Consider the following 26,634-nt stretch of genomic DNA (forward strand, 5'->3'; position numbering starts at 1 on the left):
GAGAAGCTAAGGAGGCAGCTGATTTTCAAAATGCACAATAGAGCAGCCTTTTGATGGGATCACTAGCAACTAAGATCCTTCAAAGACAGTCATTTCTCTCACAGTCAAAGAGAGGGGCAGGGAAAACATAAATTGTACAGGGGACTGCTTTACTTCTCTTTTCTCTTTCCATGCTATGTAATGATGATGATTGACACCCTGTGTGAAAGTTTATCAAAACAGTGTGATAAGCTACAGGTATGGATGCTGAAAGAGCTGATAACTTTGTATGTCTTTGCAAATAGATAATTTTAAGTGAGTATTTACAGTCTCCAAAGCTTGAGGATGAATAAGCAGCACACCTGTGGGCATCCAGCCATTTGTCTATGACCAAATTAAGTACATATACTCAGTCTTAAATTACTTGATTTTCTTGATGCAGTCTGGAAAATGTTGTGTATGCATAGAATGCTACTGACCATGTAGTCTTTCGAAGTATCCTATTCATATCCTTAGATCTATCATTTTTGTTCCTTTGTACAAAACTGATCTGGGTTTCTTAAACATTCATCTGACTGAAACTCACTGAGTGAAACTGTGTTAAGCTCAATATGACTTAATTATGATGCAAGAAAACCTGAACCAAGTTGCCCATGAGTAAAAAGTCTGATTTGAGCAAGACTTGCTGTTTCATATCCCATGTTTAGATAATCCTATTAATAAGCATTTCTGACTGCTAAATATTTTTTTAAAAGAAATTCCTCCATGCCAAAAGTCAGTTGAAGGAATTTTAGCCATTTTCAATGGAGTTGTAGTTGCCTCCGAATTGCAAAGGACTTTTTCACATTTCAAGATTGCCTTCAGTCTGAATTTTGAGACTTTTTGATTTCTTAAGAATGTCAGTTATGACCTTTCATATGCTTGTGCATATGAAAAATAGATTAGGAAAAACCATTAACAGTTTATAATATCTGTTAATTTTTTATGCAGTGCACATGCATTGCTATGTGAGTTACCTACTCAAATGCTTTGTGTTTAAAGATTTATTATACTGTTATGATGAGTCTGAAGAGGTATCATGCTTGAATTAGCTCTTGTAAGAATGATATATGTGAACAACTAAAAGAGAACGAAGAACCTTCTGAACATCAAAGATGTTTTCATCAGGAATGTTCTATACTATTCCTTCTCTGGCTTCATAATGGCAATCATCTCCCATACTGGTTGCTTGAATAAATATGTTTCCATATGCAAATTCAGTAATTTCCCTTCTTAATAACATCAGGCTTCTTGATGAAAGCAGTAATGTATTGCATTGTACAACTCAACAATACGTTCACATGCATATAGAAAATGGAACACGAATGTAGTTTAGAATGAGAAAAATCGTTGTTATTGATGCCAGTATGCAAACTGATTATATTCATTCAGATCTTACTTGTTCGCAGATTTGTGTGAATTTTCTCTCTTACCTTTCTCAATCTTTAAGTAAATATCAAAGTGTATAAGGAAAGGAACAAGTGACATACAGGGGGTTGTGAGAATAGCAAACATAAAGAAGGTTAAGAAGGTTAGTCACTTAATAAATGAGACAATTTACTCTGAGCAGCAGAGAGCAGGAATTCAGTTGACTTACAGCAATATTAGCGGCTTACAAATTGACCTGTGTCAAGTTAAAAGAATCAGATGTTCATTTATTACCAAATGGTAGTTTCTGTATCTTGACAATACAGTTGATAAATCTCGATGAGCTATGATGGTTGATTAACATACTTACTTTTACATACAATTGACTTTTGTAAAACATCAATGACAAATTACAGACAAGCAGCATTATCCTGCATTCTTTCAATCAGCAACATAGTTCCTTGTTCCTGATACTGTCTGTCTGTATTTCCAGAGGCTGTACTCCCTGCCTGTTGGTGCAGTAAGGGTTTAGCCCAGGATTGTTGTAGTAGGCGTGTCACGGATCTCGGTCTGTAACGCGGAAAGGCCCTTCCCCATATGCTTGTTATTGGTTCACCTACATACTTGAACCTGTGTCGTAGACAGAGGGGGCCGTGCTTCTTTGTTTTCATAACAAAGGGCACAATAACTCCGTGTATGGCCTTTCGGAAGTGACAGGTCAGAAGCGGGAGATTCAATATGATTGGCCAGAGGCCCACGTGAGCTTCTGGAACGGTCTAGTAAAAAGATAAGAAATACTATATAGTTCTGTAGCTTTTACCAATAAACGCCATTTTACTGCATATCATATTGATGCTGTGTGTGGTATTTGGCCAGGACCGGGTTTAGGTTCTCTGCGTGCAAGAATAATACTAAAAGGGTCGCCGGAACTCGGTAACAGGATGAGGCGTTCAAAATACATTATCTTTCTCACTACTTGGATGAATATAACTTGGCTACTTAGTCTGTTCTGCTTATGACATATTTTAGGAGAAAAGAATTGCCCTAAACTTCCTCAAAAATAAGGAAAGCTTACAGTATATTGCCATGTTTACCCTATCCTTTTGTCTTGTTTTAGAATCAACTCAGCTACATCAAAAAAACAGATCATGTGGCTTTCATGAATAGTAGTAGTCTCATTAACATCTTTTGGGTTTTTTTTTTTTTGGCTGTTTTCTTTTTTCCTATATGATGAGGCAGCAGTCATCATCCTGTGTTAACAAGTGCTTCTACAATCTGATTTTGCAACTCCAGCCACTGAGAGTAAAAAAGTATACAACCAAAACTAAGCTGTTTATAATACATATGGAAAGGTGTGGAATTAACTTTTCAAAATATTTATATAGGTGGATTCTGAAACTTTCCAGTCTTATCTGTTTTCTATAGTGCTGAGCTACCACTGCAACTATTTTATATCCAAACAATCACTGGTAAGCCATGATTGTGCTGCTTGCTAACACAGGCGTTCGTTTGGCATTGTTACTGCATGTTATCAGTTCAGCATTTAATTGTGCTGTAGTAGTAAAATTAAGTTGGCAAATGTGAGACACCATCAAGGAGGGCTTTTTTTGACTCAGCTAACTAAAAATAAAATCACTTCTCTGCATCAGTGGTTGTGCAGATTCTGGGGTACTGGAACAGATATTTGTACTGATTTGGGAGGAAGTTGTATGGAATTGTGAAGGAAATATATAGCATGACAGCAGTGTGTTCTGATTTAACTTTGATGATTAACTGCATTTTTGAATATTCCTTTTAAACAGCATTTATTGCATACTATAAAGTATATATATTGATCGTCTTGAGTTTTAATTTAAAATACAAAGCAGTTCTGAAAGGGAAAAACTGGAATGTATAGATTCAAAGCATTAACAGTAGCAGTTATGAGAAAATCCAACATTTTCACAGTAAAAGTCATTACTTGGGTGTTCTTAGAAGTTTTGTTTTAGAAATTGAATGGTAGAGTAGAAATTCTGTGCATTTACGATCACCATATACATAGGTTAATCTACCTTATATTATTGGGCTACGGTGTCATGAGTTTACAACAAATACACAAGGATTTCCAAGTGTCCTTACTTTTCCCACAGTACACCTACATCCTCAAAGTAGAAGGCTTCAGAAGTCTCACAGCAGCTATTGAGTATCTTGCAAAATTCCTGTTATTTGTTCAGATGGGAGGTATATCAGCAAGCTGATTTCGGTATTAGCCTATCTGAACTTGAACTTCAGGTCTGTTAGAAATGTGTCCCCTAATTGGCCTTAGAAATTGAATTCTCATATGAAAGATCTCTATTTGTATACATCCATTTAAATCTTGCAGAATTTACTGAAGCACTTGCTGTGTAGCTATACAAACTGACTGTAAGGAACAGTAAAATCTGACTATTTAATTAGACATGAACTGAATCAATTTAAGTTCATAGTTGTTGGTTTTGAATGGGGCTTTGTCAGATGTTATTCTATTTTAGCTATTATTTAGTCTTGTACGATATGGCTTGCATGATATAGCCTTAAGATTCGTCACACTCTGCTCTGCATGGTGCAGCTTCACCTCAAGCACTGTGTGCAGTTTTGGGTTCCACAATATAAGAACGGCATAAAACTATTAGAGAGAATAGTATAAAGTAGGACTACGAAGACGGTGAAGCATCTCGTGGGCGAAAGCTATGAGGGCAACTGAGGTCCCTTTGGTTGTTCATCCCAGAGCAGAGGAGGTTGAGGAGAGGCTTCATGGCGGCCTACAGCTCCCCACAGGGAGTGGTGGAGCAGTGCTGAGCTCTGCTCTCTGGTGACAGTGACAGGGCCCTAAGGAACGGCATGGAGCTATGCCAGGGGAGGGCCAGGTTGGGTATTAGGAAAAGGTTCTTTACCAGAGGGTGGTTGGGCACTGGAACAGTCTCCCCAGGCCAGTGGGCAGAGCACCAAGCTGCCAGAGATCATGGAGCATTTGGATGCTCTCAGACATAGGGTTTGATTTTTGGATAGTCCTGTACGTAGTCAGGAATTGGACAAAGTGATCCTTGTGGGTCCCATCCAACTCAGGATTCTTGTCTCTGCCATTAGCACAGCATTTCTCATAAAACTCAACCAAAATTGAAATTGTTGGAAAAATTTTTGCAGCCATACCAAAGATGGGCATCTTGCACCCATAGGTAGAAGAGAAGGGTTACACAGGAAATAAGCAGCTAGTAACAATTTTCTTACTCTGTATCTTAAACCCCATTATAGTAGTTTCCATGTCGATCTAAGATGAATCAGTGAGTGGTGCCCCTTGCAGAATGTACATATTATAAAGATAGCTGGTGTGTGATAAATTTGGAATCTAATGGGATTTGGAGAGAGAGGCAACAACTCCACATGTGAAGAGAATCTAGCTGGTGTCATCAGGATAATTGTGGATAATGTCTAATTACTGTACTTCGGGCAGAACCAACAGAGCATACCCAGATAAAGTCATCTGTCTCAATTCAATGATTATTAGCTCCTTGACTTTTAAAAATGCAATGTGGTTTTGGACTAAATTAAGATAACGTCAGTCTTTTCAGATCAGGTTGTTTATACTTATTAGCACTGGAGCTGCTCTGAAACCAGTTTGATTTCAGGTCAAAAATAGCCCTGAGTTGGTAGCAAAAATAGGTGGGGGTATCAACTTGAACAAAGCTGGTAACTTCCAGAGCAATCAAATCTTGGTTTAATTTTTTTCTAGAGTCCCTTGGAAGTAGAAGATAAAGACAATCTCTTCTCCTGTGCTGAGCACACACCATACCTGTCAAGAGCACTGTCACCTTATGGTGAGCACGGCTTGCTTCACTCCAGTCCAGTAGAATGTGCCAGAAGACATTCTCGGAATAGATCTAATGCATCTAACTCAAACACAAGCGTCAGTATGTCAAGCACACCAAGAAAACGCTCCGGAGTTTCAAGCCGTTGCTCCTCTGATAGCTTTGTGAGCATCAGTCATTCTCAGAGGCGTCAGGAAAGCAACTCCAAAATATACAGTGGGGATCTTCTGGACAAGCACTCAGAATTGTTTACCACTAGCCAAAAACCTTTTACTCCACGCACCTTAATATCAGATGCTAAATCTGCCCTGCTGGGGTACAGGTATTACACTACTGCTCAAAGGAAAAGGAAAAAGCGCTGCAAGCAGCGCATGGAAGCTGAAACGCAGACTGATGTGATCAGGTACAGAGATTAAAACTTTGTTTTGCAACTGTGGAATTTCACTACTGTAATATCTGTATCTTAACAAAAACAACAAAATGTGCTCTTATTTATATATGTATAAAGCCAGAGTAATTATTATGAAATTATTTTAGTTACGCCTTAGCCAAAGCTAGAAGACGACAGTTTTCTTTTTTCACTGGCATGGTTTGTTGTCTTCTATCTGGAGCAACTAGTTTAATGTATACACATTGGATACAAAGTGCCACTAAATCCAAACTGTTGGATTTCGGGTGCTAGGGATAGTCTGTCCTCCTCTTTTTCTTTTTTCTTTTCTGTCTGGTGTATATTTGTGTTTTCTGTCTTCTGAAGAATTAACTGTGATAAGTATGCAGGTCTTCCCTCCCTCTTGTCCCTGTAGTCTTGTACCTTCCAATTCGTTAACACGTCAAGCAAAGAAACTTTTTTTTCTTGAATGCAACTCCTCATTGCCTCTTAATCATTTAAATCTAAATGCTTTCATATATATCCTATATGAAGTACTTTATACAAAACTAGCGTCCTTCTCTTATATTCAACTTATGCTTAGCAAATAAAGAAGTTTTGTTTTTGTTTTTATTACTGTTACTGCTTCCTAAAGATAAATCTTGTGTCTTTAGTACCTGCACGTCTAACTTTTTGTTTGAGCACAAAGTAGGAGTTTCTTAAAACTGGAATGATTATAACTTTTAGTCCATATTGCAAAGAATTTTATGGGTCATGTGGGTCGTACTGCTGCACTTTAATATATAGGATCATCTATATTCTCAATTCAGAACAATTATTGTGGATATTTTATTTATCCTCTGTAAATATGCAGCCAAATAATGGATTTGGATCACTTCTGTATGGCTAGTGTTAGTGTTCAAACTTTACTATATCTTAGTTTTATCATGTGAATAGAAGTCTGGCAGAAATTTTCTAAACTGTTCGAGCATTTTAGTACCATGTCCCTTTCAAATTCACGGGAATGGAATGTCTGAGTTTCTGCAGCGAGTGGCACTGGTATTCTGCTTTCCTTGAAAGTAGCCTTCTTAGAGATCTAATACATCTCTAAATTTTGTAGCTTTCCAAGTACAGATAAAGCATCTGAGAGAGAAGTTAAGATTGAACAGCAGAAGGTGACAGTGAAGGTAATACAATCATCATCTATCAGTCGTCTGGATACGCTCCCCCCACCCTTCACTACCATTTTGGAGTACATAATTCATCTCTGGCACAGCAGTATACAATTGAATGAGGTTTCATTTTCTTTGTTATCCTAAGATGAGTTAGTTAGAGGGAGGAGAGAGTTTCAGAAGACTGAGCAGAAATGGTAAGAAAAAATACTGAGCTGTGTGAAGAGAGTTTAGAAAATCAAGAGTTTTGAAAGGTTTTTTCCCCAAACAAATCTATCAAGGCTCTAGCATGCTTAATTATCTGTTACAGACATAAATATTTAGCATGTTATTTATTGGCAGACTTTTCCGCCTCTGTTATAAGGATTTTTTCTTTATTTTTACATTGGTTAACATATACATAAAGCCTGAGATGGAAAAATTGGAACTAAGGAGTCCCTTCCTCTTAGGAAACAACCAAACCAGCAGGCAGAGGTGCTTTCCTTGCTATTGTTTTCTTTCTGTCTTGCTTAATGCATCTGGAATTTTTTAATGAACAATCATACCATTTCAGGTTCTATCTGCTCCCTAGTATTTTATGTTGCAGTCACAGATATATTTGCAACCATTATTTCAAATGCTGAGTGCTCATTATTGATATAATTTACAGTGTGTTTTCATTATAATAAATATTTTACTTATGCATTCTAGACTGAAGATAAAAGATACAATATGGATGAGCCTGAGAGAGAAATAGCTGCTCTTCCGTGTTCCTTTCTAAGGTACCTAATTTACAGCAGGAAGAAATAGTTGAAGTATTCTTTTTGGCTTTCAGTACTTCTTCTAAGGCCAGTAAGCCATCACTTTCAGAGCTTGTTTGTTTTAGATGAATGGCCTTTTCCAACTTCGCAGTTTAGTTTTCTTCTGATGAAGTTCCGCTCTAAAGGCAATACATGTGATTTTTTTGTGTTTTTTTCTTTTTTTGTAAGGAGCGAGACTAATGAGAATTTAATACAGCTTTAGTTCTGTGTATAAATATGAGCTTATAAACTATGTATTTAATGCACTGTAGCTGTACATCAGCTAAATACAGTACTGGCATACCTTTCAGGAAAATGAGTCTCCAGAAAGCCAGGCTTTTCATTCTAAGATATGCTAAAGTTCCAGGCCAGAGGTATTTTCCACATCTTTTTCTGAAACTGTAACACTGAACATTAGAATAGTGTCTAAAACACAAGAACAGTGTTGAAAATCAAGCCCTGAACCAAGGGCTCCCAGCTCATTCTCCTTATTGTCTGGAGAAAAGTTTGGAATCATGCTTTACTTGCTGATTTGTTCTGTGACCTTTCCATAGAAACCTAATGGTTTAGATTTCTTACTATCAGTGTAACAGCTGTTATTTAATAAAAACAAAATAACCAAAGGACTAAAAGAGATTTTTAAGTTACCTTAGTCTATAAACTCCATTCTTTCAACTGATGATGTACAGACTCCATATGATATATTTAAGATAGATCTGTCAGAGTTCATTTATAGACCTGTGCTGAAGATTATTACTTGGGCTTTCATCCTCCCTGTGGTCTACTACATGGCAAATGACACAGGAAGCCTTACCCAATTAAATACCAAATCATGTTAAGGTAAAAGCACTTTTTATGGATAATAGATACCTCTTTTTGAGTTATCAGTCAGAAAACTGTGTCTAGTGAGGTGCTGTAATACTCTTCAGCTATTGCCTTTCGGGCTTCAAGGTAGGCAGTCAGTTTTGCTATTGGAGCAGGGTTTCAGAACTGGGGTTTATTTTTCTTCCAAGGAGTAGTGGGATAATGACAGGCAGATGACCCAGAAAAGCACAAGATGCAAGATACTATACAGGGTTTTCATAATGTTGCTCTCTGCTGTTTCTTACCCTCTGATTTTCTGAATAGAGAGGCATCATTGTATTCTGAGCAGCCATCGGCAAGGATGAATATTGAGGCTGCGTAAGTATTTTTACACCCTTTTTCTGCTAATTTGGAACAATAAACTAGAAGCCCTCAAAACTGATGGCACAATAAATAAGGACTCAAAAAAACTCGTTCACAATATACAGTAAAACTGACATAGATATCTGAATTGATATGTAATAGTTAACAATTTCAATGTGAATCCAAATCTGAATAAAATTCACTATAGCTTTGGAAGTAAGATAGATTGCTACTATCCAATGGCTACACTTCAAATATTTTCAGTTCTTTTTTGGACTAAAATCTGTCTGAAGCAAACATTAGAAAGATAGAAGGTGGAGTTGAGGGGCATTGTTACCAAATTTCTGCTCTGAGATTTGATGAGAATTAAAAGAGGTTTGAGTTACATTCAGAAAGAGATTTTCAGTGATTTCTCATGTGACCTCAAGAAAGTGGTCTAATATCTTTATGCTTTAGATAGTCTTGTTCTTGACTAATTTTAAGGATGTAGTACAGATCATCTGTAGTCATCTTTCTTGATGATAGATGTAACCAAAATGACAGTCTTCAGACCAGATGAAGACCAAACTGTTACATAATCATGTAAGTTGTATCAGATTTATTATTTTCTAATTATTACTAAAACTGGCAGATGATTCTATACAGCTTAATCGTATGGATACTTTGGGATATTTAGAAAGATGCTATGAATGATAAACAACATTTAAATCTTTTTTAAAAAAGGGGAGCACTGGGGATATAGCAACAGGGTTTAGGAGGGAAAAAACAGGGTTGTTTTCCGAACGGCACTTAAGTTTCAGTGAGTCCCATCTAGAAGTACCACATCAACAAGGATTTAAGAAGTATGAAAAATAAATAACTTTAAGAGGTATTAAAAATAAATAAATTAAAAAAAGAGAATTGCAGTCAAAGAGGTGAAAGTCACATATCACACAAACAAGGACTTGGTACATCAGAGAGTTGTCTTTTGAAAGGAATGGAGGCAGCCAATAAGTACTTACTTTTCTGTGCTCCTGCTGAGGACTAGCAAGTTTAAACTGGAGTCAGATTCTCAAGAAGCTCCTTCGGAAGCCTTTTTCTAGAACACCAGACTGCAATCTTATGCTTTCTTCCCACTTTCCTTTTGAATGCAAAGCAGGTTGTTAATGCTTTACATTTGCCTATTTCCTCACTCACACTCTCTTTGCTAATTTACAACACAACAGAAATATAGCATAAATATGAAACACCATAGTGATCTTTTTTATTATGTTTTAAATTGAGTGAAGGGCTAGGTAGGTGTCTGTATTTTTAAACATTTAACATGGAACTTTCTATTCTTCCTCCAGAGAAGATGACCTTTTATATTTGACTTTCATTGAAGATATAACAAATGAAATTCTTGACCTTGGGCTGTTTTCTAACAGGTAGATTATGGCTGTTTTTCAGTTTATAATGCTATGTCAGTATACATTTCATTGCCATTTAAGAATATATAAATACCCAGTTATCCCTTGCTTGTTTTATTTCCTTTTGTTTCTTGCTTTATGGAAGAAAAGAGAACTGGGAAAGAGCTGCAGGTCATCTACTTCAATCTACTGCAATGTAACATGAGATGCAGCCTCTATTAGAAACTGACCTGTGTGGAACAATGCTAAGAAAAAAAATAATTTTACTCTGCAAGATCTGTTTTGCTAAATAAACAAATATATTAATCTTTGACACGATACTTCCTCCATTGCCCTTCTGTCCTTGTTCCTGTTCCAGTATGAATTCAGCCTTCAGTATGCATTGTAAGGATTACACACTGTTCCAGATAAGAGTTCACTAGTTACTAAGTCATATTTTTTCTTTTAAATAATTAAACAATAAGTTATTATTCAATACATGGATGTGAGCATTATTCCCAAATTCTTTACTTACCTGTGGAATAAAGGCCTCAGGTCGCCCTCTTTGTGAGGGAGCTTAATTAAAACAATGGTCCCATCCAGTTAAGAAATAAAAATCAAAAACTAGGGTTGTTAAAATATGCTTTTGTTTGTGCTACTTGATCTCATTTTTTTTATTTGTAGAGTTCTGGAACAATTGTTCGAGTGTCATATACAAGAAAATAAGAACCGTTTGGATGAGGTAGGTACTGCCTCTCTAATATTCTCACTTTCCACATTTCCAAAGTACAGTGGAAAGGTACTTGTATATTTTCTTGTGTATGTAACCATAATAATCAATGGGGAGCGTCTTTCTTTATAAGTGATTTCCAGACTTCTGATCTACCATAAGTAATAGTCAAAAAAGAAGTGACAATAGTCAACACAGTTTGGTGACTTGCTATATGTAATTTAGTCACTCGGTTGCAAGCAGTCTCCGTTTCTTTAGTCAGAATGAAGCCCTGAGTTCTGGGCAGCTAAGTGCTATGGGCTTTAGCTGCAGGGGTGTCACCCTTTCTTCCTTCACACCCTAGAGCAAAATGCGGCACCTGTTGGATATGCTTAAAGCAGACCTTGGCTGCAGCCCAGGCAGTGGTGCTGAGCAAATCCACGCTGGTTGGGAAGCATTTGACTCGCTGGATCTGGAAGAGTTTAATATGATGGAACAGCTTGAGTTTACCAGTAGAAGTGAGAGGCAAGGAAAAGCTACAAAAAGTGAAGTATTCTTTAAGACCATGGATTTATTATTAAAGGAACAAAGCACATGTGAAATGCCACAATGCAGTGAAAAGTCAAAGAAGACAGAGAGCAAGGATATCTTTTCAGAAGATGTTGATGAAATGATGAATGCTGAGACAGAGTCTCACGCTTGTGTGACATCTGAAGACCCAGTCACTTCACTCTCATGTGAGGAAACTCTAAACTTGGTTACTTGTGACAATGATTTGGAAGCCAACAAGGAACTTGATGATCTTGAGGAAAACTTTGCAGAGGTCCTTCAGATAACACGTGACCACTCATAATAGTGGCCAAAATGTAGCTGTTAAATGGGAATGAAGCTATTTTTGTAGAGAACTGCCATTCACTAAATAAAGAGAAGTCAATTGTTTATCTTTTCTTGTGTTTTAACAGAATCACTGAATTCTCTTTAGCAGAGTATTTATTATAAATTAGTGAGCATTTCTATACCCATGTAGACTGTAAAGGGTAAAACGTCAGTTAAAAAAATACTTTGTATATTTTGTCTATAAATGTATAACCCAGAACTAACTTTTGAGAATATTAAAATTAGACGTATATTTTATAGAAAGCTGCAGATTAAGTTAAGAAATATTTATTGTTTTTATTTATGACAAATAAATTAATTGATGACACATTTCTAATGCAATAGTGGTCCATGCTATAAAGACCCAAGATTTTTGTAGTTTGCAAGAATAATTCAGTTTACCCACATCAAAATATGATGTCCTACATACGAGCAGAGCAGAGACAGAACTGTTTGTTCAGCCTGGAAGAAGGCAGTATTTTTTCCTCTCTTAGTGTTCAGCCATTGTTTGATGTTAAATCCCACTGGTGCATGGAGTTCTTATTATCTACTTTTTTCACAATACCTGTAGAACATAGCAAACATAAGATTTCCTTGCATTAGCTTATAACAATTATAAGGGTTGAGTATAGATAAGCAACATTCTAAAAATAAGCATTTCTTTCTGATGTTGCTAGATGATCTTTCCTTCTTCCTCAACTATTAACTGAATTGTCATATTCCTTGCACCACCAGGTATAAAAACCATTTTGCACTAGTAGCTGGTCTCGTGCTAGAAATGGCTGTATAGTTCTAGCTGTTGCATACAGCAGGTTTCAAGCTGTTCAGTATGTATGCAGTTTTATGCACAGCTCTTGAGCTACTTAATCCTAATTGTCCATGATTTAGCTGGTATTTCCAGAAAGCGAAGACTGCTTCAATTTTCACACTGCATAACACTAAAATACACAGTCCAGTTTCTTGCATTAATGGCAGCCTGGGCGTAGCATTCTGCAAGGACTTTGGAGCTTGAAAAAAAAAAAAGTCCAAAAAGAGTTGGACAACCCAAATGTAGAGTTCATCGACTTGCACATACAGCTACCTCCACTGTGGCTCAAGAGCTTCTATAAAAGACTATTAAACTTGTAAGCTCAGGGATTGATTGCACTGTGCTAAAAGCTCACTTGAACATAGACCATTGCCCCATCGTGAAGCATAAGCTTTTTTTTTTTTTGGGGGGGGGGGGGAGTACTCTGAAAAACCCTTTCAAAAAGCCAAATACAGTCAACGCTTCTGGCAGTCAGCAATGTTGCAGTGCAGTGTATGTTTTCCAAGGAAACGAAAAGGCACTTTCCTGGCTGTCTCAGTCATAATGATAAATCACACTTGTTGACAATGACAGCAGAGTGTGTTTTATTTTACCCACGTACACGTGGCTGAGCACATGGGTCTTTCGTCTGCCATGCTCAGCTGGCTATCTTACAAGTCTGGCCTGCAGCATGAGTGCCCTGGCTCACTGAAAAGTAGGGAAGATGATGTGAGGATTTTGCATTGCTCCATCAGAGCCTGTCTAATTGTTGAGAAGACACAGCCAGAGAACTGCCTCAGTTCCAGGACCATTTGTTCCTCATCACAAGAGACTGAAACCCTTCTCCCATCCCCAAAGCAACTCCCTTTTTCTTCCTTAGCCCAGAAGTGAAGGGTAGGATGCACCTAGGCAATTGGGTTGTGTATTATATGAGAAAAAATTAACACAGAGTGACTGGCTAGGTCTGGTGGTTACAAATATGGCTACAGAACTGAAGAGCGTGGGGAGCCATGTCCAGGTGCAAAGCCTCATTTCTCCTCCGCCATGACCAGACTGGCTCCTGGAGCCCTCCCTCTGAGTTCTCCAACATTGATCCATTATGGAATTAAAATTTTCTCCTCCCGCTTTGTTATATAACCTACATTATAAAAAGGATCACTTAGCAAACTTCGGCTGTGGTCAACATGAGTCTGATTAAACATTAACAAGAGTCTCACATTAAAATTCTGCAAATTAAAGCATAGCAGTGAAAGTGGTCATGACTTCAGCATGCAGAAAGATGCAAATAATGACAGTCATTTCCTGCAGTATGAGTAACATGAACATAAACAAGTACTGTTCCTTGACCATGTTTCCTGTGGATGAGCTGTCTGAACATCAGTGACGTTTTATCTGGGTAGGTGGTAGTTAAAGCAGTAAATAAATCTGTAAAAACTGACCTTTTACAAAGAAAGCATCTGTCTGCCTAAACCACAATTACAGAAATTTCCTGGACATTGAGTGAAATACTCAGTAAGGAACCACAAGGTAGCACACTGATGTGCTGGCAGCTGGAGTAGTCAGCACAGTCAAGGGAACTGATTTCTTGTACAACCACTCCCAACAGGTAGTGGGGAAAGAACACTCGTAATACATGTTATCAGTATGAAATCAATTAGCTTATCTCACCTATAGATCCAAAAGTAAATTCATGCTATCCTGGGCCTAAAACTTTCCTCGTTTCCATATTCACGTTTACATTTGGTGGTGCTTCAAACGTAAGTTGTTTAAGCAATTTGATACCCAAACCAGACCCACATCACTGATAAGATTAATCAACAGTGCAAGCTTTGTTTTCTCTCCTGAGCTTTGGGGTTATTAAAAAAAAAAAAAAAAAGTGGGTGGCAGGGGAGGCATGATTTTTTATCGCATCACCTTGAGTTTCCATTCACTTGATGATATATTCAGATCTTGGCATAAGCCCTATGAGAACAAGGTATTCTCACCACCATTAACTACAAATCTGAATGTTTTGGAAGCACCTGTTAGTAGCAGTCAGTTCTACAATAGAAAGATTTATTTCTGCCCAAACTCATGGGCAATAAACTTGTGTAATAACTTCAATGCTTACTTCAAATGATCAAAAGCCCATTATTGTTACTTTGTCCTGTAACAAAAAAAGTCATCTTTAAAGCCTACAGTTTTGTCATCAGAGGCCTTGTTTTCTGAGGTAGGATTCTGTTTGTTTACAAATCAAAGTGGGGCTTTGGGTTGTTTGAAATAAAGATTCATGCGACGAAGGAAAAAGGTGCTTAGGTGTCTTAGTGTTATCTAGAGAAAAAAAGAAAAGCCTGCAAGCAAAACCCAAACTGGCATATAATCCCTAATCATCCTAAACAATATAATGAAAAAAGGGAAAAAACACAAAATTGTAACTTGGGGCTTACAGTTTCTCACTCCAAAACAACCAAACCAGATACTCACCAGCAGTCTAATCTTCCTGTTTTCTTTATCGAAAGTGAAATCTGCTTCATTCAGAAACATTCATCTTCAGTTTCCATTCCAAGTAGCAGAGCAATTGATGTGCAAACAGGTGAGTAGTAAATTAATCTGCTGCACCAGCCATTGCATGTTGCATGGGTCACCACCAGTCAGGGGATCCAGTTTCAAAGCCTGTAAGTGGATCTTGTGCCAGCGGAAGCTGAACTTGTCATGGGGAGAACGCATCACTGGGAAGGGAAAGCAGCAGCAGCAGTTCTCACTGGCATGGCAGTTCATCAGTTGAGCAGTAGAGGACCTATAGCTCATCTCCACCTCAACCACCTAAATGAAATCCTATGAGGACTTCACAAGGTCAGACAGTCCGAGGGCAGCAACAAGAAAAGTTAATTCAGGTGAAGGGAATCAAAATTAACAACGCTGTGCCTACTGTGCACAGGGCTTTCACTTTCTGTGCCCTGTAGAAAACATCCAAAGTAACCAAACTCTCCACGCCTCACAGTAGACTGGGTCTCTTTAACCCACTCACTATGCTCATTTCAGCAAGGAGGAGAGGGCAGGAGATGTGCAGGACACCAAGGTGACAACACGCAAGTTAAAGCTGCACCCATCTGGTAAGCTGTTGGATTGGCCTGCAAAAGCTGTAGGGATGTTAGAGACACAGGATATATGGTCTCACTGACAGTGACTGCACAGACTCCTGTGCAGTAGTTGTTCCTGTTGTATGCCCAGCACAGCCAAACTCCTGTGCAGTCCTTCCAGCCCTATCACAGTGGTAGAATGAAATAAGACTTTGAGAAGGGCAAATAAAGGCTAAATAAAAGGAGTGGGGGGAGGCATCTGAAACTCGAGAAACTCACACAGCCTTGGTCTGGCAGGCCATAGAGCTACGCCGACCCATTCTCAGAGGACGGGCAGCGTGATCTGTAGCACGAGGTGCAGAGCTCTTGGCAGTTATCCCAGGAATTCAGCGAGCCCACAGGACTCCCCTTACAGTATCTGCACGAGGCTGCAGCGTACCTTACATCTCACAGCAGCCAGCGGCCATTCCAGGAGATGAAGAGCAGAACGATGAGGTGACCCCAACCCAGCTATCTCTTTCTCTCGCTCATGAGCATATTCGAATGCCAAAGAAGAAAGTAAGCAATGTGTCAAAGGCCATCAGCTCTCCTGTCAGCCTGGGAATTCCTCACAGGACCTCTGAGCAGGGGCCTCCCCAGCCATAAATTCAGCTTAGAAGCATTTGGCACCCTGCTTTTTCCTGGTGTTTGACACAAGCAAGAGCAGAGGTGATACGGATAGCACAGGTTGGGGAGCTGGCTGAGGCTTCCCAAATGCTGGGTACAATCATCTCAGATAACAATGGATTATGTGAGAGAAATAGCAGAGCTCTTCAAGCTCTCCTCTCAGTTTTCCTTTCCCCAGAAACAAATTTGCACGGTGGGCCCTTCCCTCCAGCCTTGAGAGTCTTCAGCTTTGCACAAGAGCTTTCAACCTACATATGTCAAGGGTCGCCACCGTGACATTCTACGGCATGCATGCTCTTCATGGCTCTTCCTCAATATCTGAGCTTCTTAGAGCCTCTGCTTGGTTCAATTCACAACACAGTGAGATCTCCCCAAAGGGTTCTTGGCATATTCCCTTTATGATCAGCTCCAGAACCTTTACCCAAAGCAGCAGCTGAGAGGTGAGAGACCTCCCTGCCACTGTGAAGCACTCATGAAGCAGTCTCTGGCACATTCCAGTCACAAAACTATGGGGCAAGTCAGAAACAAGATAGGTTGTCTCACAAAGTTACCTTCGTAAGTATTGAGACAATTTAGCTAGTAATAGTGGAGAAGTATTTCCAGTTTCTTTCAACAAAGAATGTAAATTAGCCTCAGTTCTGCTTATTTGTCATTATTTAAAGACCAGCATTGTGCAGAGGGGTAACGCTGTCATTTTATCCTGCAAACACAACAGTTCCTTCTGCCCTTTAAAGCCAAAGAGGAATCTGGGGGAAAAAAAAAAAAAAAAAAAAAAGGACAAATCTTTCATCAACCACCTAAGTTTGTTTCTATTTTTGCTGAACAACTGTGTTTCCTCCTCTTTCCTAATTACATTTTGATCCTGACTACTAAAACAATGCTGTTTCCCCTCTCCTTATGAAGGAGGAAACAGATGTTCTCATTTGAACAGTGTTACCACTTTTTCCAGCCAGAAGTTACCTCCAGAGAAGATCCAATCAAATGTACTGACTATTGTTGTTGCTGGCCTACCTCTGCAAGGGAACTTTCAGGAGTACTAGAACCAAGAAATGAAAACAACTTTGTATTTATAATGTGCCAGTGAAAGGATGGGTCTTTCTTGAGCTGGAAAATTGAGGCAGAACAGCTCCCTAAGATTTATAGTTTCAAATTAAATTGCTTCCCCAAATTTATGAATTACATATTTGGTGTCTGATGAAAATGAAGTGATGGAGACCTACAGCTCCTGTTTTTCAGGAGACAACCTGTATTTCTGAAATACAGGGTGACCATGAGCTATCTCTGGAGGCTCAGAGACAGTCAGTTGGGAACAAATCAAATTATTTCTATATGGTTATGGTGCAATAAACTCAGATAAATCCTGGCGAATCTACTAAAAAGATATCTTAAGCATTGTCGAACTAAAAACAGTCTTCAACCTTTGAAACCTCTGAAGTTTTTTTGCTCAAGGCTCTGTCAATGGAAAGACATTTTCAGCTGCAATCAGTCATGAATAGCATGGTATGCAGAGAGAAGACATCAGATACACATATGCACACACCAAAGTATGCGGTTCCTTCAAATCACTGATTATCAGTATTAACCAGGCTTGACAGGGGTTTTCTTCCTAGGTACTTAACACCAGTGAAAATTCTTCATCTGCCTCTGGGTATGATAATTCTGCATCTGTTCGTGGAAGGATTTGATGTCCTTCTAAATTTACCTAAGGTACATGATTGTCATTTTAGAAATGGCTAATAATAATAATCTGAGCTAAGAACCTTAGATTAAGAAAACTCATATGCAAGCCCTCAATGTCTTTCCTGACATTTTCCTGTTTTCCTTTTGTTTATTACAGCGGATACCTTAAATCCATAGAATAAGCAGGGCAGTAATTAATACTGATCTGGTACTTTGAATATAGCCAATGTTTGGCTTAAATTTAGGTATCTTTCTGAAGGATTGTCTTGCATATCTCTAGGAGATGAAGTGATTAATTAGAAATAGGAAAGAACTTTTCTAAGCTCTGTCTCTTCCACCTTCCCCATCTGTGTTGTGCCCTTTTGCTTTCAGAGAGTGCAAGAACAGGCACAAGCCCTGAAGTCCTTTCTTCAGAAAGGCTCCTAAAGGATGCCAAGAATTCAAAGGTATTTTGTGATAAAATAGTCCCAGGCTCAATCATTTCCTACTTACTCTTGCTTTTTCTTTGAATTACTGAGGCTATGTTCAAAGCAATTGTAATAATGACAGAACTAGCCTTTGACTATCAGAACAACAATTTCCCTGAGCACCAGAACCACAACATTGCCATCACTCACATGCAGAAGGTTCACCCTGCCCAAGAGCCAGACTGAGCCAAGGAGATCTAGAGAATCACAAGGTAACTTGCTTAGTGCAGAGCTGACAAGCATCCATCTTTCATCCAGTGCTCACTCACCTCCAACTCTGCAACAGCATTCTCCTTTTTGTACCTGCGTTAAGTCCAATTGCCATCATACTCACCAGTGGTGACCATCCACCAGTAGTCCTCTAACTGCTGTAGGTAACCTGGCAATTTCTTTCTGCAGCACTGTGCAGCTGCTGTCCTCACTGAGAACCCAGCCTTCCAGATAATGATCAAAACAGTGGAAGAGAGAAAACATGTATATATGCTGTCATTGACATCTTAAAGAAAATCAGTGGATATAACAAAACCTAAACCAACCAACCAAACAAAATAACAAAATAAAAAACCACCAACATATCTTAAACAGAGGAACTGTCACACATAAAGCTCTCAGCTAGGTATTGAGTATTGCTGAGCTTCACGTAATCTTCATCAATCTAAAGCCATTCTGGATTTAAACAACAGGCTGCTCTTCTGATTCTGAATGCATGCCAAAAAAAGAGAGCTTTGCACACACAAAATATTCCCCAGGATTTGGGAAATGATCAGAGAACTACATAGATATGTATGTTATTTTACCTTATGTGCATTAATGCCACCAAATTGAGCACACCTGGAAGACAAATCTTAATTAAGAGCCTGGTATTTCCTGATAATTGAGTCTGTGCATGTGGCATTCTACAGGGACAGTGGATATGCAATTGTCCAGCCTGCAATTACAGTGTCCAGTATGAAGTTCATCCTTTTATGTTGTGCCTTTTGTATCACTTCCATTTTTGACTAAATATCAATTACAAAAGGATGAAAACTTCAGTATTATGTATTGGCAGCAGCTCCAATGATGCTAAGCGAACATACAATCAATTTTCTCATGTGCTTTTGGAAAGGGTTTTTCAACTTCTGAAACCTCTTCTTAAAGGGAAACTGAATATTCAATACTAAGAATGGCTTTAGAAAGTGCAAAAAATTATTTTTGAAATGATGTTAGCATGGCAGTCACATGACTTTACTGCCACAACAATGAGAACAATGAGTACCTGACAGCAGAAGTTTTATCTTCATACTGAAATGCGGGGCAGTGCTTGCAGAGCTTTAAAAGAGGGATAACATCTTTGTGCACAGAAGGCCAAGTTCCAGACTAGAACACACACTGCTGATTTTTCTTTTAATAATGGAACAATAAAAATGCATAGTTGCTTCAAATATTTATTTTTCATGGCAAAAATAGACTATGATATATTCATTTCACATATATTACATTCAGTAATACAAGCTTTTCTGTCTATGAAACACAATTTGTACACTGTTTTACAAACCAATTTCAGTTTTACAAGAATTAAAGCTGTTTTGATTATACATTTTTACAGTATTGGTGGCAAGACAGCAAAAATAGACATGTTAACCACTAGCTTAGTACTAGAAAATAATACTCAAAAATTCATGTTGCTACTGTAAAGTCCCATTTAAATCCTTCCATACTGGCTCAAATGAGAACAGAAGAAAACAGAGCCAGATCCTGCATTCCTCTGACATTAAGTATTCAGCCCTACAAAACTGCTGAAAGGACTTCAAACACCAACTTACTTTAACTGAGTGAAGAGATTTCAGCAATGTGCAGGAGGGTACCTACTTACTAATTTGCAAGCTGGAGTCTAAAATTTCCATCCAAGTCCCCCCAGATCAGTTATAAAGAAGACAAGTAGTTTGGGTGTTTCAGAGGAACTTGAGAAGGTATCTCTGTGAAGGGACAGCACATACCCCTTGTCTGCCAGAATTATCCAGGATATGCAAGGTGACAGACTGGAAGATCTATTTTCCTATTATGTTTCCTATCATTCTAAAACTTAACCCTGTTTGTCATTAAATACTTTCACATCTCCTAATTTTACTTAAATATTTCCAAATGGAAAAACAGCATTTAAATTCCCTTTAAAAAGGTTTTAAAAGGCGCCTTCTGAAATTGTGCTCATTATAGTAGAAATTTGGTAGTGCTGACTGCCGCCTATCAGAAACAAAGTAAAACCATAGTATCTACAGGCTTGCTCTCTAGCTTGCCACACGCTGGATCTGTTGTAAACTCTATTTGTTAGATTCTTTCCATTTGATCTCTGTCTTCATTCCCCAATTAGAGCTGAAAAATGGACTTCTAAGTCCATAAGGAACAAGTATCACTAAACACAGCATCATGTGGAAAGCTGCAAAGAATAGAATACAAGATCATTTAGCAACTGTTTTTTGAAATGCTCATAGAAATGAAGAATGTTTATTTCAGTCCTTGTAGACCTTAAAGGAACATACATGATGCCAGCAAAATGCATCAAGTTAGCTGGTCCCCAACAGGATCTTCATAAGAAATCTTTTTTACAGCCATAAATGCAACAGCTGTTGCTGCTGAAATTCAAGATATTTTCTTACAGCCTAACATAGTATTCAAGATTCTCTGAAGTTTTAATATCACTGTACTGCAAACGGTGAAATGCAACATTTTCATAAGCGTATGCCAAATTCCACAATTCAAAGGCCTGGTTTTCAGTGCAGACTTAACTCGATCCAATTCACACCTACAGTAAACAGCTCGCTGCATTCACAAATTATTTAAACTTTCAAATAATCTAATCTGCATCCATTACAACTTACTCGTGCAAATTTGCACATATGCCCATTTGCCCTTCAGTTTGCACCATCTAAAACCTGAGTCCATGGCTTTAAAATCTGACCTTTAGTAAGCAAACAGAAGCTGAGGTGACATTGCATTGAATCTGTTTGGAAAATAATATATTTAAAAATAACAGAGCTTCTGAAATAATATTTGGAGTTTCAAAAATCACATTTTAAAAAGTCAATAAAAATAACACCTATGACTACACGCTCACTTACCCTACTACACCATTAAAAACATACCATATGAATCAAACCCTTCTAGCAGCTCTACTGCGGATACAAAATGTTCCAAATCCTCCTCCAAATCCCTTCAAGTCATTCCTCATATCCACGCTCTCCGGTTCCAACATTTTGTACTTTTACAAGAGAACTTCTTCCACGTTATCTCAGCTACTTCTCCTTGTAACATTCTAGCTTCATGTATGCACATTCCTGCTGCATTCTTATGATTAATTCATGCAATCTACATTTAAATTTAAAGTAGATGTGAATATTCACATTTTAAGGGCTTTCACTGGCAATAAGCACTGCTCCATTCACACAGCATCAAGAAGGGCAGGACTTCTGCATCTTGAAGGACTGGGCTCTGGCTTTGCATGCGTTTTTTGTATTGGAAAGAAAACAATACCTAAAGCACAGAATTATTAGCAATTGATCTGTTGCTCCTTTTAAATTAATAACTTGAGCTAACCATTGTAGTATAGTAATGAGTCCACTATTTTAATTTAGTAACATTACTGGTATTAAAATTGAGGTCCTGTTACACTGCTAGCTTATAGGATAAAAAACCGTGTAGTTCCCAGTTTCATCCAGAGGCCATTGAGAACTATGAGCCACTCAACTTTAACAATGATTCCAACAAGAAAAATGTACCAGCAGCCTCTGGTAGCCTTAGTTATTAAAATTAAGAAACTATTTTGGAGAAAAATGCTCCAAGTGTCATCCACTTAAAAAAAAAAAAAGAGAGAGACACAAGATTGCTAGAGGAACAAAAAATACATACTTTATCAAAATGTCAAGGATTTCTCCATTTCAGTATGCATTCAATTTAGAATCACAGAACAGCTTGGGTTGGAAGGGACCTTAAAGACCATCTGACACCCCTGAATGCATGCAGCAGAGAAAGGGGAGCACTGTTTTATGAGCTGCAGAGAAGCAAGGCAAAACTCTGTCGTGTAGCATGGAGCTTCCCCATCTAAGAATGTGTGAGAAGTGATCTGCAGTTGACAGCAAAGCCTGCTTAAGTGTCATCTTCACAATCAACAGCGCTGTGAATTATGTTTTTAGAGAAGATCTGGGATCCCAGGAATACAAGGATTCCCTGTCCAAAAAAATCTCACTTCAGAGCAAACAAGACAGAAATCAAATGTGCAGAAGCCCCTACAACAATCCATAGGTTCTTCTCCTGACTCTTTGTGGGATTTGATCCTAAGAAAGCATTTACCACCTAGACCACAAAACACACTCAAATCTGTTTCTTGATAGTAATATAGCACCTTTATTTATCCCTGAGAACTCTGGCATTCCTAGAAATCAGCATTATGTTCCTTGCCATTCACTGCATACAACTTTTCCTACTTAATAAATTCAGCTCAAATCCTACATGATAATGATCTGGTTTCTCCCCTATACTAACAGAAGCACACCTGGCAAAATGGCTTATAGAGGAATTTTAAGCTTTTGACAGAAGGATCCAGTTTCCACTCAGGCTGTGACTGGATTTGGGCAATGAATTTTCTTATAAAGTCCCACAGTTCACAAAGCACCCAGCACAACAACACGTAGAAAGCATCCCTTTCAAGGCTCAGAACAACAAAGTGCTAAAAACTGAATGTTCTTTTAAAAGTTATCTGAAAATCTAAACACTTTTAAAATTAGTTTTGTGACAGGAGGTTGTGGAGCTTTATTTCTTTTGGTATCTTCAGAAGAGAAACTGTTTATTTTCAATGCCCACTTGGAACTATATGCTTACACGTATAAACAAGCCTGCTACCTTCAATAGGAAAGTTCATATAAAGTCAAGTCTTATTAACGCAAAAATGCACTGCTAGTGGAAAGATTGAAAAGCTGAAGTGGAGGAGGTAGCAGCATTATCACTTTCAAAAAACAGACTGTGACTACCAGGTCAGAGAGCAACCACGTCTGAAAGTGAACTCACTTTCTCTCAGCAAGAAGGAGAAGAAAATGGAAGAGAAAAACTTCCTCAGATATTATCTCACAAGTTTGGAATGAAATTGCTTATTTTAATTCTTCTTTTTAATGCCTTATACAGGACATTCTGTCCTAAGATCTACTGAATGGTGGAAAAGTGTTGTGTGAAGTTATGGTCATCTATAATTTCATTAAAAGCACATGTACCATGTCGTGTTCAAACTTTGTTAATGGTACAAGCTACATTCTGGAGCATACACTTTTCACTCAGAAACTGGTTAAAAAAAGAAAACCAAAAACAATGTTTCTTTAACAGGATAATACAAATAGCCAAATACATTTGCTTCATTCAGTGATATTTCTGTTGACACATGCATGTCATACTGCTTTGCTTGTAAGATTATATGTAAGAATCACTCCTCAGTAACTGGTCTCCTCTGGAATAAGGCATTATTCTGTCCAGTTTTACGTTTGGCTGTTAATACTTCCTAGGCCTTTTTTTCCCCTCCATTTGAAATATTCAATATTATTTTACTGAGAGTAGAACAATTTGGACTGCCTGAAAGAAGACCAAATGCACTAGTTGAATATTATAGTGTATTTTAAAGTAGCGCATATTTTATGGAATGACATATTAGCACGATGTCATTTGGACCTTGTGTTTATCTTTATGGAAACAGCTTATTAAAAAGGAAATTGAGGCAACAGATTTATTACTCTTTTAATCTATGTTTTAAGAGGACAATCGTTGTTTGCAGGGGAAGGGGGATACTCTTCATAATAGTTTCCAAAGCCTTCTCACAGCTCAGGAAATAACAACATCATTTTACCAGAGAAAAAAATTCACGGTCTCATTTCATTTTGTTAAGCAAGTATTGTGGGAAATGCATACTTAGACATACCTGCGCACTTGTCTACCATAGGTTTTTTTTGAAATTACACTAGATATCTACAAACAATTAGCTCACTTTGGTATAGGCTCAAAACACTCCAAAAGCAGGCAAAACCATATTGTCCCCATTTAAAAAATAAAACAACACAGACACAGAAGTATTCAGGATACTGTCAGTACACCAGACCCACGCCAGTCAGGGACAAGACAGAACCTACCAGAGGTAGGACATCTTCAGATCCATACCACAACCATTTACTCTGTGACCTACGCAGTTACTATAATACCCACATCTCCAGTGTTGCCTCTTAGAGTTCTTACATTCAGCAGGCATTCCCAAATGTGAACATTCTTCATTCCAGTGCTGCACAGCATTAGCAAAATCTGTTCTAGCGCTGACAAAATAATCTGAAGGATTCTACAGAAAAATCTGATGCTTCAAAGGTTTCCTGACTGGAAACATAAACATTTTTAATGGTCATCTTTGCCAAGCGTAAACCAGCAATCATAGCTGCCACATCTCCACTATTTCCACTTCACCACTATGCACCTTCTTACTCCAATTTTGGTTCTCTCACTTCATCAACTTTAAAGGCTCTTCCTCAAATAATAGGTTAGTAACAGCTTATTACCATATGAAACGATATATGATTATAGTTTCTATGTTTAACTACATAAATAACAGAGCAAAAAAGTGCTTAAAACCTTTGCATCCACTTTGATTTCAGCCAGTAAAATCAAATTGTCCTCTAAATTTTTGAATAATACTGAATATGTACTTTCTCTCCTCCATTTATTTCCAAGAACTTTGTAGATAATTATATTATATTTTCCCTGGTTGTAGTCTACAACTCAACAGGCAAACATGCCTCCACTCAAATAGGAGTTATCAATAGTTAACACGATCTTTCACTTGTCGTTCTATTACCCAGCACTCTACTGCTACCTATTACACTAGAACTCTCTGCATAATTTTTAAGAAGTTAGTTGAAGCATTGACAACCTTCTCTGAAAACATTACAGTATTTTAAAAGTTGGGTTTTTTTGAAAGTTAAAAAAAAAAGCTGAATAGAAAAATAACTGCCCTTAAAGCAACAACTTAAAGTATCTAAGAGCTGCTAGTTCTGCTAAGTAAACCAGAGGAAACCAAAACTTCATTTTAAAAAATATAGGTGTATTGTTCTAAATATAAAATTGAAAGCAGAATGAAACCATGTGTAAGACCTTGACATCCCCAAGGAGCAGTTTCTCTCCCCATGTGCATCTACAAATTTTAGCTTTTGCACAGTTCATCATCATGTTAAAAAAAAGTTAGTAAATTGTGCCATGTATTTCCATTCTGTTAGAAATTTATTTTCCCCAGAGTAACACCACTCTAAAAAAACGTGTACAAGTACTAAAGACCAGTACAAGTAAAATCATTCCCTAATATGGCTGCAGCTGAACATGGGAAGAATTTAGTCCAGCGAAGATCCTGCTTTGCAAGGACTGTTACATTGACTTGCATCTAACAGCCACATACCAGCTCGAGAAGTTAACTGCATGATTCATCATATGAAGAAAAAAAAAAGCGAAAGCAGGTCTGCCTGGACAACTGTAGTTTTCTTTCTGTAAACTCTTGAAGTGTCCCTTAGGAATTGGCAGGTATTATATAAGTCTAGAACTTTTGAGAAACTGAATGAGCACTCCATAGACAAACGTGTACTGAGAAAGAGTCTGCACCATCATCATTCTCTGATGCCTCAACATGTCCAGCACTCGTGGGATGTCCAGCATCTGGAAGGAAAAAACAGCAACCATTACAAGTAACTGGTGAGCAAGGAGACCTGCTGGTACTTTCTCAGCAGGAGATTAAGCACAGTACGAGTGATCTGGGGACAGAATGAGCTGCTCTAATTTCACCTCTGACAATTCATTGCCCATTCCTGCAGTACGGACTTCGTTGTACCACTAACCATGCCTACCTCAACTTCCTCGCCTGTGAAATATTTGTCTATCTTGTGGGATATGTGGATCCTCACAAATCTGATGGCTGCAAAAGTTTGTCAGAGTATTAGGATAAGGAAATAGATGAAACAATCAGTTTGTTGAGTCTCAGATGGAACATAATGTTATTAATAAATACTTTATAGTTGTTCACTTTTGGCTAAAGGCTGACAAGACTAGGTTTTACTACTTAAACTACCACTTTGTCTTCTGCTGAGACTCACTCTGGAAGTACTATTACACTAAGGAACAAAAACGTTTAATAAAAAGCACAGAGAGCAGCTACAAAAGATGTTCTTAAATACTGACTATTAAAACTAAGGTACAAAGTAGAAGTGTTAGAGTCAAAGAAAAATCCTGAAACATGCTTAAGTAGCCCAGCGAATACGTTGTTCCACTCAGTGACTCAACATCCTACAC

At 38.0% G+C, this 26,634-nt stretch overlaps 2 protein-coding genes across 8 annotated transcripts in view; one reads left to right on the forward strand and one right to left on the reverse strand.

Annotated features, from left to right (window-relative positions):
* SPATA7 (spermatogenesis associated 7) overlaps positions 1-11,712 on the forward strand; it is a 36,594-nt gene extending 24,882 nt beyond the window's left edge. For 2 of the 3 annotated variants that reach the window (XM_021402747.1, XM_021402749.1), the window contains exons 6-12: positions 5,135-5,613; positions 6,698-6,764; positions 7,440-7,510; positions 8,657-8,710; positions 10,024-10,101; positions 10,747-10,804; positions 11,136-11,712. In XM_021402747.1, the coding sequence (XP_021258422.1) occupies positions 5,135-5,613; positions 6,698-6,764; positions 7,440-7,510; positions 8,657-8,710; positions 10,024-10,101; positions 10,747-10,804; positions 11,136-11,624 (1,296 nt within the window). In that variant the 3' untranslated portion in view covers positions 11,625-11,712. The remainder of the gene's footprint in view (positions 1-5,134; positions 5,614-6,697; positions 6,765-7,439; positions 7,511-8,656; positions 8,711-10,023; positions 10,102-10,746; positions 10,805-11,135) is intronic. The other variant, XM_021402748.1, reaches the window with a different exon arrangement.
* Positions 19,715-26,634, reverse strand: part of PTPN21 (protein tyrosine phosphatase, non-receptor type 21) — a 41,935-nt gene continuing 35,015 nt past the window's right edge. For all 5 annotated transcript variants that reach the window (XM_021402741.1, XM_021402740.1, XM_021402743.1 and 2 more), the window contains one exon: positions 19,715-26,004. In XM_021402741.1, the coding sequence (XP_021258416.1) occupies positions 25,876-26,004 (129 nt within the window). In that variant the 3' untranslated portion in view covers positions 19,715-25,875. The remainder of the gene's footprint in view (positions 26,005-26,634) is intronic.

Source organism: Numida meleagris, chromosome 6, assembly GCF_002078875.1.
Source record: "Numida meleagris isolate 19003 breed g44 Domestic line chromosome 6, NumMel1.0, whole genome shotgun sequence".
NCBI classification, from domain to species: domain Eukaryota; kingdom Metazoa; phylum Chordata; class Aves; order Galliformes; family Numididae; genus Numida; species Numida meleagris.